The 14,289-nt window shown below is 58.0% G+C and overlaps 1 protein-coding gene across 9 annotated transcripts in view; it reads left to right on the top strand.

Moving 5' to 3' along the window:
• Nucleotides 1-5,351: 5,351 nt before the first annotated feature.
• The window catches only part of POU2F2 (POU class 2 homeobox 2), a 30,295-nt gene continuing 21,357 nt past the window's right edge, over nucleotides 5,352-14,289 (top strand). For all 9 annotated transcript variants that reach the window (XM_059903598.1, XM_059903597.1, XM_059903596.1 and 6 more), the window contains exons 1-4: nucleotides 5,352-5,394; nucleotides 13,385-13,450; nucleotides 13,563-13,597; nucleotides 13,742-13,798. In XM_059903598.1, the coding sequence (XP_059759581.1) occupies nucleotides 5,367-5,394; nucleotides 13,385-13,450; nucleotides 13,563-13,597; nucleotides 13,742-13,798 (186 nt within the window). In that variant the 5' untranslated portion in view covers nucleotides 5,352-5,366. The remainder of the gene's footprint in view (nucleotides 5,395-13,384; nucleotides 13,451-13,562; nucleotides 13,598-13,741; nucleotides 13,799-14,289) is intronic.

The following is a 14,289-nucleotide window of genomic DNA, read 5'->3' as shown; positions in this document are numbered from 1 at the left end:
CAGAGAGGGGAGATTTGAGCAGAGGCAGTAGCGGTGAGTACAGTAGAGGTGACAAACACAAGAAGCATGGAGGATGGGCACGTAGGGGAGCCCAAGTTGTTGAACAGAGGAAGAAGGTGAGCTCTGGGGGCAATATGCCTGTGGAGGTCGGCAGAGGCCCACATCCACTTGAGCTTGGAAAGCCAGCCTTGGATTTCATTCTGTGGGCTCTGGGAGCCTGGAAGGATCTGTTCATTCAACAAATAGGATTTGGAAATTCCCTGGCTGTCCAGTGGTTAGGGCTTTGCGCTTCCACTGCAGGGGGCCTGGGTTCAATCCCTGGTCGGGGAACTGAGATCCTGCACGCTGCGCAGCCAAAAATAAATAAATAAATACAAATTAAAAAAAAAAACCACACACAAATAGTATTCAAGCACCTAGTCTGTGCCAGGCATTATTTCAGAAGGGAATACCACAGGAAACAAGACAAAAAAGGACTGCTTTCAGAGGGCTTACAGTTCAGAGGGGGAGACAGACAGTAAAGCAAGTCGACGGTAGCTGAGTTCCAGAGAGAGCTACGAAGAAAGTAAAACCGGCTGTTGGCGTGGAGAGTGGCTAAGGGAGGGCCTCTCAGAGGACGCAGCCTTTGAACTAAGTCCTGAAGGATCAGAGGAAAGGGACGAGATAGGGAACAGTGTTCTAGGGGAGGAGTCAGCAAGGTCAAGGGCCCCAAGATGGGGACAGACTTGGCCTTCTCCAGTGTGGCTGGCGCATTGTGCTCTCATAGGGAGAGGTGACGTCCTGCAGGGGCCTGGAGGCCATGGTGAGGGGCTGGGCTTTCCTGGAGGGGCTGCAGGGAAGTTACTGGAGGGCTTCTGGACCACGGTGAGGGCTCTTGAATTTCAGCCTTTGGACAGCTCCTTGCGCTGGGAGGACAGAAGTGGCCGTGAGCCTGCAGAGGCGGTGCTGGGCGAGTGGGAGATCTGGGCTGGAGTCTGGGGGTGGGTGGCGGCTCGTGCGCTGAGGGTCAGAGCCTCATCGGGGAAGGCCCAGGGCCAGCCACCTTCTTCTTTGGCTTCTTCGGATGCTCTGGCGGGCTTGTGGTGATGAGGCCGAGGACCCTGTTCTCCGACAACCTGCAGTCACACCAGTCCCCGGTGGATCTCCCTTACACAGACTTTTTCTGCTCAAAATCCTTCCCCCTACAACATCAAATCCAGCCTCAAGTCGGATGTATGGCACCCTGCCTGGATCTTTCTCATCCAAGCTTGAGCCCTCCCAATCTTCCTGTGGCAGGAAGGGCCCTTCTATGTCTTGGGCTTCACCCTTGACTAGAGTTTTTCGGATGTTTACTGAGCCAGTGATGGAACCTCAGAAAATTTTCATCAACTCCAGTCTTCCCCTTGGACCGTGAGCTCTTTGAGGGCAGGTGTGTGTCAGATCCAGCTCATCTCTAGGTCCTCAGCCCCCAGCCCACGGCTTGGCAATAAGGGACACGTAGGAAATGTTTGAATTGAAAGAAATAGGGAAGGGTTGGCCCACCTTCAGCCAGGAACTGATAGATCGGGGGTCCAACACATGGCTGAATACCAAGAACAGGCTCTAAGGGCTGTGGGAGTTGGGCTGTGGGCTGCGAGGAGATCCCGGTGTTCCCGGGTGAGCAGGGAGTGGCTGCCGGCTGTCCACTGGAGGATGCGGAGCATTCAAAGCTCTAAGGAGACCCGTGGCAGAGTGCAGAAAGAGCAAGCTGTGGGGAGGACAGGGCGGGGTTTGAATCCTGACTGCACCACTCACGTGGGGCAAGTGACTTCACCTCCTTGAGCTCTAATTTGTCAGTAGAAGGGGAATAATAACAGACCGTACTTCCTCAGATTGTCGTGAGGATTAGATATAACGTATTGGCCCAACTAGCACAGACTAGATAGCGACGCTGCTGCTTTTGATGATGATGGTGACGATGGAGAAGAAGAAACATTTTAAGTCCCTGGATGCTGGGTGCTCCTAAGCAGAACATGGGGTGGTCATAGCTTGGTCTTGACTTAGGGCCACTGGAGAAGCAGTTCCGAGGGCAGGGCTGAGGACGAAGCAGGGGTGTAAACAGGAAATGAAGGCTCGAGCCCAGAAGTCAGGAAGAGGTAGGCAAGCAGTGCCAGGGCAGGCCAGGCTGGGTTTGATTCCATAGTATCGGAGGCCTGTTGGAGGATTGCATGGCCCTGCTGTAGGACCAACCAGATATATTTTCGTCTGTGTGTCTGTCTGCCACCCCTCATCCTGCTTTCCTATGTGTTTGGGTCCCTAAGCCAGCCTTCCCCAACCCTCCTGCTCCCCAGAGGCTGCCCTCGCCTGAGCTCTGCTGAAGGCCGAATGCTGAGATGCAAAGGGAGGTTGACGTCCATGAATTTTAGGCTCAAGTTCATCTTCTGGCCCAGTTGTCGACTCACAGGCAACCCAGTCTCCTTACCTCCTGCCAAGCTGGGGGTCTGAGGGGCCTGTCTGAGCTCCCACATGCTACAGCCCTACGGATGAGGCGGCACTTTGGGGAAACACTGCTCGTGTCCCCACGCAGAGTGGGGATGCAGCTGGGGGCTGAGTGGAGAGGTAGCCAGACACCGCCGGATGCAGAAAGAGGCTGGGGAACCAAGCCACAGAGAGGGTCCCCAGGGGCGGCCGAGAGGAAGAGGCCATGGCTGGGGGCCCTGAGGGGTGAAGAATCCCACTCTGCTGTCCCCGGTGGGCTGGCTGCTTCCCCCCCCCACAACTCCCCGCCGGGCCCCCAGGGGACCTCGCTCTAATAATGTATTTGATCGACTCGCTGGCCGCGTACAAGCGATTATTGTCTTGTCGGGAGTCAAACGTATCGATCCGGTGAGAAATATGAGCGGAGCAATGGGGCCCGTGTGTCAGTTACCAGCCCCGCTGGCCCTGGGGAGCCCCCTACGTCTCCTTTAATTACCGCTCAGCCCTGAGCCCAGCCTGGCCTCCCCTGTGCCGCCTCCCTCCCAGGTTCCCTGCACCCCCAGTGGCCCCCGCTGCTCCCCAGCTCCCAGGCCCTACCTGCCTTGCTCAGCATGGCCTGAGGCTTCTTCTCCAGGTGAGAGGCCGCCATCTCTCCTGCCCAGGCCTCCCCGTTCCTGGCTGCCAGGCCCTACCCACCCGGTGTGCCCCAAACTCTGCCCCTCTGTCCTCTCTTGGGCAGGTGGAAGTCTCAGGCCCATTCTTCTTCAAGATGCCCTGACTCCAGCTCAGGGACTCAGTTCTGGTCTGCCAGAGGCGATAATAGTGGAGCCAGCCTGGGAGGCAAGAGGGGTGGGGTGATTTCACCCCACGGGGAAGCGTGTAAGGCTTTCGCCAGCTCTGCCACTCAGCTGCAGACCTGGGAGGACAGCACCGGAAATGGGTGGTGCTTCTCTCCCTGCTTTGGGTTTTGTCCCAAAGCTCGCTCCTGACATGGATGATGTTGGCTATGTCTAGGGTGGAGCATGGGGGTGTTTTGGTGGGGTTTTGCTCCCCCCACACCCCGCTATAATGTCCTTATTACCCTCATTTCCAAGTCCCCCAAAACATAAATCCTAAATCAAAACAGAGCTTACAATGCAACTTCAAGACAAGGCCCCAGTACCACTACCACCAGACTGCTTCCAAGGAGACCCTCCTGTATAAAAACCATGCATCTGAGAGCGAGAGAGAGAGTGGGAAAGAGGTGGACCAGGAGGCAGGAGGTCTGAGTTGGAGCCCAGCTGATGCTGTATGGCCTGGATCTCCTCAGTGAAATGGCCTTTACAATATGGAATCCTGTGGAGTGTAGCTAGAGGGGGAACTGCCCCCTCTGTGTGCAGATGTGAGGACCGCAGTCATTCCCGTGGAGTGGGTCTGCCTGCCTGGGCGTGTCTGGGTGCACAGGGCCCGGGTACAGGCAGAAAGGCACTCACGAAGGTCTGCCTGTGTGTTATATCGTGCGTGAGTGTGCGTGGGTGTGAATGTGGGCACACATGGCCAGGAGGTATGCCTGGGTACACTTGGGTAGATGTGTCCTTGTGCCCGTGTGTCCGCGTGACGGAGCACAGGAGGGGGATCTGTACGCGGGAGTGTTGGTAAGGAGCCTTGGTGTCGAGGCCTGTGCGCAGAGGAGTGTTCCCGTGTGTCTGGATGTGCACACGTGTGTGTCAAGTGCTGGGGTCCATGTGTAGAAATACTTGAGCGTGTGTATGAGAGTCCAGGCGTCCGTGTGCGCGAGCGTGGTTTGGGGGTCCCTCAGCGTGGGGCGCAGCGAGTCCTGAAGGGCCCGCAGCGGGCAGGTGGGTTGTTTGGAGGCTCCAGGCGGCCCTGCGGCCTCGGACCGGGCGCGGGGAGGAGGAAGAGGGCAGCGGGCTCGGCCGCGCCTTTGTCTGCGCCGCCGTGGGCCGGGAGTCCGGCGCCTTTGTGTGACCCTCGCAGGTGTGCACGCGGGGGCGGGGAAGGGGACTGGGAGAGGCGGGAGGGGCTCCCTCCTCCGCAGCCGGCCCCGCCCTCTGGCCCATTGGCTGGGCGCTGCCGCCCTCTGGCGGGCGCGGAGGGAACAGCTGGTCCGGGAGCGCCGCCGCGCGAAGCGCCAGCCAGCAGCCCCGGGACCGCGTACTTCCCTCCGCCCCAGCCACCTACGGCGCCCGCGTTTCTCCCCTGGCAAACTTCTTGCTGCTCCAGGGCAAGGCCCGGACCTGCCGCCGCTCCTACCACTGTCCACGGGTACCGATTCTCCCAGTGGTGGCCCCGGACGTCTCACCTGCGGGCAGATGCACGGCTGGGTTCCCGACTCCCCACAGCCTGCGGAAACCAATCGCGAACACCTCCTGCTGCCCTGCTTCTTGGCTTCAGCGTTTCTTGGCTCTGGGCCCTTGGGGAGGCCACCTCACTTCTCTGGTCCTCAGTGTTTTTGTCTGTAAAATGGGGCAAAGAGTGAGCGCCTCCAGAGATGATGCCTGTTAAATGCGAGGTGCAGGGGGCCTAGCATTGGGAAAGCCCCCCTCCCCCCACCCAAAACTCCTAGCCAGTGTTTTAGTGGTGTTTTTATGGATCCACCTTCTCTCCCAGACCCACATGCCCTGTTCCAGATGTGTTGGCAAGGTGGAGGCGGCACAAGGGCTAGGGGCATCTTCTGGGGGCACAGCTGTAGGAGTCAGCTCTTCCAGCCTGCTTGCACTCTACGCCACTACCCGCACTTCCCCAACATACACACATGATTTGGGGTCCGCTGCCTGCTGGGGTGGGCCTTCGGGCATGGGTATTTTCCCTTCCGAAGGGGGCGGGCCCTGTGGTTTCCTCCCTGGGTGACTTCCGGCGGAGAGGGCTTGGCCCCCAGAGAGGGCGGGGAGATGACACAGTCGTCCCCCCAGCCCTGCGGGGCAGGCAGCATGGTTCACTCCAGCATGGGGGCTCCAGGTAAGGGGCCCGAGCACACTGGCAGCACCGTGGGGCTCGTCCTGCCGGCTGGTTGCCGGCCCGCCCTGCCCTTCCTCTTCAGCTGGCTCCTTTGCCCTTTGACTCTGTACCGCAGCAGCTGCCCCCTCTTCCCATCCTGGGTTCCCACCTCCAGCTCCTCTTTCCCCTCCCCTTTCACATCAGCACGGGGTGGGGGGGGCGCCGGGGGGCTTCCGACCTCTTCTCCCCTTCTCTGCTGCCCTGTTCTGAGGGGTCTGGGGGAGGAGGATGGAGCCAGGTGTTGGTAGCAAGCTCCTACACAGAGGGCCGGTGGGTGGGCGACATGAGTGATCCTGGGGAGGGGACTGCACAGGGGCTGGAAGGCTGAGTTGCTGGACCTTTGAGTGTGTGCGTCTGTGTCTGTGCGTGTGCGCGGTAGTTCCGAGTCTTCTGTGTGCGACTGTCAGGTGTCCCGTGTGTGAGGGGCTCTTGTGCGTGACATTGTGTGGGTAGCCTTGGCAATGCTCTCTTGGTTCACTTCCTCACTTCGTTCGCCTGAGATGTCCCCTCCTCGGGGTGGCCTTCCCTGCCTGCCCCATCTAAACTGGCAACCAATCCCGCCATTCTGAGTCCCTTCGCCCTGCTTTATCTTTTCTTCATGACACTTATCACTGCCTGAAAATTTATTACATGTTTGTGTGCTCATGAACTGCCTCATCCACCAAATGTCAGTCGACTGCGTGAACATCATGCGCCAAGCACCGTACAAAGCGATTTGTATTTGTTGGCTCATTTGACATAATGTGTCCATCTCTGTGTAATGATAGTTATCTCTCCGCAGTGCTGATGGGAGAGTTAAGTGAGGTAATACGGTAAATGCTTAACACGGGGCCTGGAACTCGGCAAGCGTCCATACTTCAAGGTTGTTTTGTTTGTGGCCCTCTAGGTCTGACTATGGGGTTGTGTGGGAATGTGTCCCATTTGTGGGTGTCTGCGGGGATGATTGGTTTGGTGCGTGTCCGTGTGCATCCGTGTATGCGGGCATCCCTGTGATCTGTCATCGACATGTATTTATTGAGCAGTTCTGTGCTGGATGTTGGAAATAGAGCTGAAAAAGGCAGCTTCAGGTGTGTCTTCCTGGAGTCCCCAGTCCAGGGAGGGAGACAGACCTGTCACCAGACAGGGAAGGAGGCACAGGCTGAGGGGTCACGGCTGGGACAGGGGAGGCACAGGGGACTGGGGGAGCCCAGGAGACTTGCCCAGTTCAGCTGATGAGGTGTCAGGGAGGGCTTCCTGGAAGAGGGCATGTCTGGTCTGAGATGTGAAGGATGAGTAGGTATGAGTAAGGCAAGGGAGGCAAGGAGGGGGATGAGATGGAAGGAAGGCCACTTGCCAGATGCTGTGTGATTATTTACTGAGGTGACCATGTACGCAGCTGTGGATGTGTGTGTGTGTGTGCGCGCGTGTGCATGTACAGTGTAGACACAGGGACCCAGGGCATCTGTACACGCGTGCTGTCTCTTCCCTGTCTGGGGTTGACTGGGGGCTTTGTACGTGTTGGGCGCTGGGTTAAACCCTTTACTTGGGATTTCTCACAGAATTGCCCTGCCTGTGAGGCCCGCCCTGGGTTCCCTGGCGTGGACATGAATTAATACATGTGTGACCTTGGGCAGATCACTGCTTGGTCTTGGGCTCTACATCTGTGACCTGAGTTCAGGGGTCCACCTTGGCCATCTCCCAGGAGGAGGTGACTCTGGGAGTGTGAGTACATGCATGTCTGTGTGTGTGTCTATCTGAGTTACCTGTGTGTGTCTGTGTGTGTGTGTGTGTATGCACATCTCTGTCTGTCTCTATGTCTGAGTGACTGTGTGTGTGTGTGTGTGTGTGTATGTGTGTGTGCATGTGCGTACACATCTGTGTCTGTCTGTATGTCTGAGTGACTCTGGGGGTTTGTGTGTGTGTGTGTGTGAGTGTGCGTGTACATCTTGTGTGTGTCTATCTGAGTGACCTGGGTGTCTGTGTGTGTATGCACATCTGTGTCTATCTGTGTGTCTGTGAGTGACTCTGGGGCGTGAGTGTGTACGTGTCTGGGGGTGACTCGGTGTGTGAGTGTGTGTAAGCGCAGGTGTGCCCACACACGTCTGGGTGTGTGTTTTGCATATCTGCCTGTGTCATTGTGTCTGGGCTTGTGTCTTCATCTGCAAACACTCCTGTCTGGGATCTGTGCACACCTGTCCCTGTGTGCGTTTGAGTGGTCTCCATCCGTGTCCGGGGCCCTGCCTGCCTGTGGCTGCAGCGTCTGTGGCAGCTTTTGTCAGCGCAGCTGTAGGGCCACCTCTCTTGTTGTGTCTGCTGCCTGTATCTCCATCCGTCCCTCCTGACACTCAGAAGTGTTCAATCCCTGGAGGCCGCCCAGGGACAGCTGCGGGGTATGGGGTGTGAAATGCGACTCCTGGGGAGGCTGGGCTGGGCCAGTGGGCGAGCAGAGGTTCCCGGCAGGGCAGACCCTGCCCACAGGGGCTCCCAGGCCACAGCCTTGATTGAAGCAGGCTTTGTAGACAGGGGACCCAGGGGACAGGCCAAGCGGGGCCAGGAGGGGTGAGGGGCAGCCCTTGGGCCCTCTATATTTAGCCCCATTTTCGGTAAGTGCTAACGAGAAGCTGGCCCAAGTCTGCTAAAACCGGCTGGGGGAAATGCAGAGGAGAAGTGAAAGTCCGGGGAGGGAGGGGCGAGGAAGGGCGGAGGGGACCCAGTGTCCCAGGCCTGGGGCAGTCGGGCAAGTGAGTGTGAGCCCAGGGGCGTGGCCGCCCCTGGTGGGTCTGATCCAAGGATGGTGGGGTTTGAGGGGCCCGGTCGGGCTCTGCATTGCTTTTGCCTGCCTGTTCCTCTAAAAAGTGGCACGCTGCCTGCGATGGGAGAAGGGAGGGGTGACCCTAAGCAACCAACCAAACTTTCCTTGCGAATGAACTGAACGACGCTTTGAGGGGGGCCTTCTGAAGGCGCCAGGGGGGCTGGAGCAAATTAGCATCACCTGGAGGTGGGCTTAAAAGTTTCTGATGCCTAGGTCTCTGTCCCAATGAAATCAGAGTGTCAGGGGAGGGATTAGGCATCAGTATATCTCTAGAGTCAAAAGAGAGAGAGAGATTGAGAGAGAGAGAGAGAACCCTGCCTGGGCCAAGGCTGAGACAGCCTCCAGGATGATCAGCCTCCGCAGGCCCCTTGCCAGGCTCGCCATGCCCTCGAGAGTCCCCATTAAGACATCACTTAGCTGTGGGTCGTGGTGGAAATGGAGTTCCCTATTCATTGCTGGTGGGGATGATTTGATGAGACCCTTTTCTTGGGTTGGGCTCTGATGGAGGAGAAGGAGAGGGCAGCAAAAGAGGCCTGGGCGAAGGACAGCTCTGGCCACTTTGCCGTTGGCCCAGCTGAGCGCTGCAGGGGTGCACGGGCTGTGTGGGAGCTGGGGGTAGTGGGGGGCAGGATTAGTGAGAATAAGGGAAATAGAGTGGTGGAAATTTCCCCTCAAACCACTTTTTCCTCTGCAGCCAGTATCCCTGCAGAGGGGATGTTACCTTAAATGTTTAGGTTGGAGCTGCTTGGGGACTGGGGCTGAGGGTCGAAGTGTCATGTGACAGCAGGGAGAGGAGACTCTTTCATGCTCTCGTTCATTCCAAAGACACAGTCCCAGACTGTGCAGCCTGGGCCCTAAGGAGCCCACAGTCTGGGGCAGGGGTCACTCTCCAGGCTGTCAGTGTGTGTTAGGGGACAGGGGGACCCCAGATGAGAGAGGCACTGACCGCCTGGGCAGTCAGGGAGGACCTCACAGAGGAGGTGACGTGGAGCTAGCGCCTTAAAGAGGAGCAGGAGTTTGCTAGTCGAGAAGGAGAGGGTCGCCCCAGGTGGGAGAAGAGCAGACGCGAAGGCCTGGAGGAGGGAGAACAGGGCCACCCTTGTTCATTCAACCCACACCTCCCGTTGGGGACCCCAGATGAGTCAGAGCTGCCCCTGAGGGGTTCCTAGCCTGAAGGAGGAGACATTCTGGGGCCCAGATGGCTACAGCCTTTAGGACAGTGACAGGGGAGATGGAGCCAGGGTGGAGGGAACAGGGGAGAGACCCTCTGCCTGAAGTCATTGGGGGTGGTGACTTCATGGAGGACAGAGCCTGTGCTGGGTCCTGAAGGATGAGTAGGAGATCGCCAGGCAGATAGAGTGGGGAACAGCGTTCCAGGCAGAGGGACCAGCCCATGCCAAGGCCTCAGGAAACATTTGTTAAATGGCAGACAGACAGCAGGACAGAGGCAGGAACAAGTAAGAGACAGAGAGAGCTGCAGGGAAGGACGGACGCTCAGCAAACATAACTTGTTCTTCTGAGCTGGGTAATGCTGGGGACCGAGCAATGAGTCAGACCAGGCCTGCCCTCTGGTCTAGTGGGAAAGGACTGGAACACAGGGGACCACAGCCCTGCGGGCTCGGGGCTAGGACGGCGAGAAGGCACGACCAAGGGAGGCTGCATTAGTTTGCTAGGGCTGCCATAACAAAGTACCCCAGACTGGATGGCTTAAACAACAGAAATTTATTTTCTCAAAATTCTGGAAGCTAGAAGTCCAAGGTCAAGGTGTCAGCAGGATTGGTTTCTTCTGAGGCCTCTCTCCTTGGCTTGAGATGGCCGTCTGCTCCCTGTGTCTTCACATGGTCTTCCCTCTGGGCATGTCTCTGTCTCAATCTCCTCTTCTTATAAGGACCCCAGTCATATTGGATCAGAGCCCACCCTAAGGGCCCTAAGGGTCTCATTTTAACTTCATTACCTCTTTAAAGATCCTATCTCCAAAGACAGTCACATTCTGAGGTACTGGGGGTTAGGACTTCAACATAGGAATGTTGGGGGACACAGCTCGGCACATAAGAGAGGCCGAGAATGAGCATGGACTTTCTGGGGTGGAGGTGAGGTCAGAGGCCACCCTGGTCTGTGAGCAGGAAGGGCGTTCGCTAGCTAGGTGGGGAGTAAAGAACCTGAAGGTCTGGACTTCCCGTCAAGCAGAGGGAGATACCTGGCGTGGCTGAAGAGAAAGTTGCATAAGTGGCAAGAGATGGGCAGCAGCGGGTGACAAGGGTCACACCCTAAAGGCCAGGATGAGGAACCTGGGCTTTTCTTAGGAGACGGGGAGCCATGGAAGGGTTCAGGGCCAGGCGAGGAGCTCCCGTGGCAATGCGGACACTGGCTGGAGGGAGGGGCCGGGGAGGGGGCTGGGGCACGGCTTTCAGGGATGCTGGGAGGGGTGGGATTTAGGGCCACGTTAGGATTTGTGGTTGTCTGGAGCAGGGCCAAGGTCTGGGAGATTTAGAGCCAGTATCAGTCAGGACTCCCACGTCTGATGCACCAGAGTCGGGGCGGGGGGGGGCCTCATCCCCTGGCTCCGTTTGTGACCTCCTGTGTCTCTCAGCATCCTTAACCACTTGCTGCCCCCTTCCCAGTGCCCAGAAACAGGGCCTGAGCTCCTGTAGCATCTGGGCACCTGCACCCTAACACTCATAAGCTTATGCCTTAATAGGACTATATGCTGGCTTATTATTTTTATTGTTATTAGCTTAAAATTTTATTTATTTATTTGGTTGTGCCGGGTCTTAGTTGAGGCTGGCCGGCTCCTTAGTTGCAGCACATGGGTTCCTTTAGTTGCAGCTCAAGGGCTCCTTAGTTGTGGCTCGCGGGCTCCTTAGTTGCGGTTCGCAGGCTCCTTAGTTGCGGCACACGTGTGGGATCTAGTACCCTGGCAGGGATCGAACCCGGGCCCCCTGCATTGGGAACGTGGAGTCTCAACCACTGCGCCACCAGGGAAGTCCCAACTCAAAATTTTTTTCTTTTTTTGTGAAAACATACCATACATAAAGTGCTCAAATTTTAAGCGTACAGCTTGATGAATTTTTACATATGTGTAGACCCACATAAACACCAAACAGAACATTTCCAACCCCTTGCAGGCTTCCTCACACCCTCTCCCGGTTAGCACCCCCCAAAAGGTGCCCACTAATCGGACCTTAATCATCTGATGTCATCCTGCCTGTTGCTGAGTTTCACATAATTGGAGTCCTCCTGTCTGTCCACTTTTGTGTCTCACGTCTTAACCCCGGCATCATGTTTGCGAGATTCAGCGTGTGTGATGCAGGAGTTGGTTCTTTTCCCCGGCTGTGGAGTATTTCGTTGTATGGATGTACCGGTGTTGTTGACCCAGTCCCGTTAATGGGCCCTGGAGCTCTTTCCAGTGGCGGGGAGTGGTTATGAAAGCGCCGCTGGGAACACGCGTGCCGGCGGTGGTGATGGTGGGCAGGACGCTCCTTCCTCTTGGATGGACGCCCGGGAATGGATGTGCTGGGCCACAGGGAAGGGGCACCGCTCGGCTTTCCTGAATCGTGCTTGTATTGATTTACACCCCCACCAGCAGTGTGTGACCTGGCTTTTTAATCAGGAATTTTAAATCCGAGTGGCGTGCCGTGTCGAGTAATTGCAAAATTTCTGGACTTTTTTTTTTTTTTTCAGTTGGTGACGCTGTCCCAGCTCTCTCTCTAGCTGGCCTTCTTTAAGTATCTTGGATGTAGAGCACACTAGAGTTGGATAGCTCCTTTGATAGGGTGGGGTCTTGGTGGGGATTTGGAGTGAGCTGTAGGGGAGACTTTAGGGTCAGAGTCAGGGTCAGGAGTAAGGTCTGAGGCCAAGTTGGGAGTCGAGCTCAGATGAAGGACTCGGGTCGTCTGGACAGGAGTTGGGAATCAGGGTGGGCAAAGGGGATTCAGAACGGGTCGGGCAGAAACCCAGATTTGTGCGGGGGTCTAGGACCAGGAAGGACTGAGTTCAAGTCGGAGTCAGGGTGAGCTTGGGTTGGGATGACGGTGGTGAAAGTCACGACGGGCCCATCAGAGACCGTAGAGATACTGATCGGAAGTGGGAGCCCTGGAGTCACGAAGACCCAGGTCCGATCAGGGTGCCTCTGCTGCCTCACTGTGTTCTTGGGGAGGTGCCATCCCCCCCTGGAGCCTCAGTTTCCTCCTCTGTAAAATGGGGGTAATATTAGCACCAACTGCCGGCGTGAGCTCTGAATCATACTTGGCGCTGTGCTTGGCCCTGGTAACACTCACCTTCCCGTGACCAGCATCAGAGAGCTGTGAGGACGGGGGTTTGTCTCCATTGCTTTGTGTCCCCTGCTCGCCACTCCCCTCGGCCACCTCCTTTCATTTCCTCGGCCCTGCGGAACTATAGAGTGGGATCGCGTCTGTAGGGGCAGGGACTGTAGGTTGGATTGGGGTGTGCAGCTGCAAATCAAGGCTGAAGTCCCAGGTAAGGTCTAAGATTAGGTTTGAGGACAAGGTCGGGGCAGATGCGGATGGGGTCGGGGTCACAGAGATCAGAGTGGGGCCATCTGTGTGCTGAGTCCCTGAAAGGGAGGCCGGTGGGAGTGGGATACGGACAGGAAAGTGGTGGGCCAGGGAGGGGGCCGGAGGGCGGCTGAATCACCGCCGGTAGATCTGACAACTCGTTCCTTTGGGGATGCTGCAGTCCCCTCACACCTCCCAGGCCCTACTCAGAGTGGAAAACATGCCTCACCGAAACCTGGTGAGGCAGGACGGGCGCCGGGGTGGCAGCCTGAGAGGAAGCCTAAGGCTGACTCGCTGCTCTGGAGCAGTCTCCCCCTGGGCGGCCAGAGCCTTGTCAGGACCTACGGCCAACCTCGACCCTCCCACCCTGCCCCAGGGTCTCACGGGGGGTCGGGGGCTGACCCTCCCTGTGCCACCTCCTGGAGGGGTGAAGGGGATCCCCAGGGCCCGAAGGGCCCTCTCCTGTCCTGCCGGAGGAGAGCAGAGGCTCAGAGCAGAGGGCATGTCTCCCGGAAAGAGACACTTGCAAGGCGGCAGGGGGTGTGGGAGTATTTGGGGAGAGGCTGGGGTGGTGCCGGAGGAGGGGCCCCAGAGCTCTTCAGGCTTCTGCACCCTCACCCCACTTGCATCCCTCCTCTGTCCCCAGAAATAAGAATGTCTAAGCCCCTGGAGGCCGAGAAGCAAGGTCTGGACTCCCCATCTGAGCACACAGGTGAGTGGGGAAGGGAGCAGGGAGGGCAGAGGTCACCACGGGCGGAGGGCAGGTGCGCCGGGGGAGTTTTGGGGGTGGCTCGTGACAACTCACCCTGCCCCTCTCCTTGCAGACACGGAAAGAAATGGACCAGACACTAACCATCAGGTCAGGAGGGAGTGGATGAGCAGGAGGGGTGGGGAGGGGGAGGGGGAGAAGGGAGCAGAGGGGAGCTGTGTGGGGGAGGGGCAGGGTGTCAGAAGCTGCTTCATCTCACTGTTCCCATCTCCCACCCCAACTCGCTCTTTGCAGAACCCCCAGAATAAGACCTCCCCGTTCTCTGTGTCCCCGACTGGCCCCAGCACCAAGGTAAGCACCTGTCAGGGCAGCCAGGGCAGGGGGAGAGGTGTCCTGCGATGGGCCGGGTTTGGCATTTGGGAGAGGGCCCAGGGCCTGGTACCTCGGTGACGGGACTCCTCCCGCCGCCCCTTCTCACCCTCGGGCTCCCGCCCCAGGCCTGTGACTCACCAGGGCTCCTTCCCCTTCCCTGGGGGAGTGGGGGTGGCCAGGGAAATCCCCCCCAGAGCCCCAGGGCGATGAACAACAGGAAGCTGAGGGCCCCGCCCCCATCCCAACGTCCCTGACCGAACAGGGGCCGGCCCTGCCCCCCCATCCCCCCAAGCACACACTCAGGGGCCAGCGGAGGACTGGGGAGCGGGGAGGGGAGGGCAGGCCCAGTGAGGATGCTGGAGGAGAGGACGGTGGGGAGGCCGGAAGTGACCACGTAGAGCAAATGCCAGATCCAGATGGGGCCCTGCTCCTGGGCACTGCTGGGCTTCCTGGGGTGTCTGGGGCCCAGG

The sequence above is a fragment of the Balaenoptera ricei genome, chromosome 19 (genome assembly GCF_028023285.1).
Source record: "Balaenoptera ricei isolate mBalRic1 chromosome 19, mBalRic1.hap2, whole genome shotgun sequence".
NCBI classification, from domain to species: Eukaryota; Metazoa; Chordata; class Mammalia; order Artiodactyla; family Balaenopteridae; genus Balaenoptera; species Balaenoptera ricei.
Note: the sequence above shows the minus strand (reverse complement) of the source record. Positions and strands in the feature narration are given on the sequence as shown.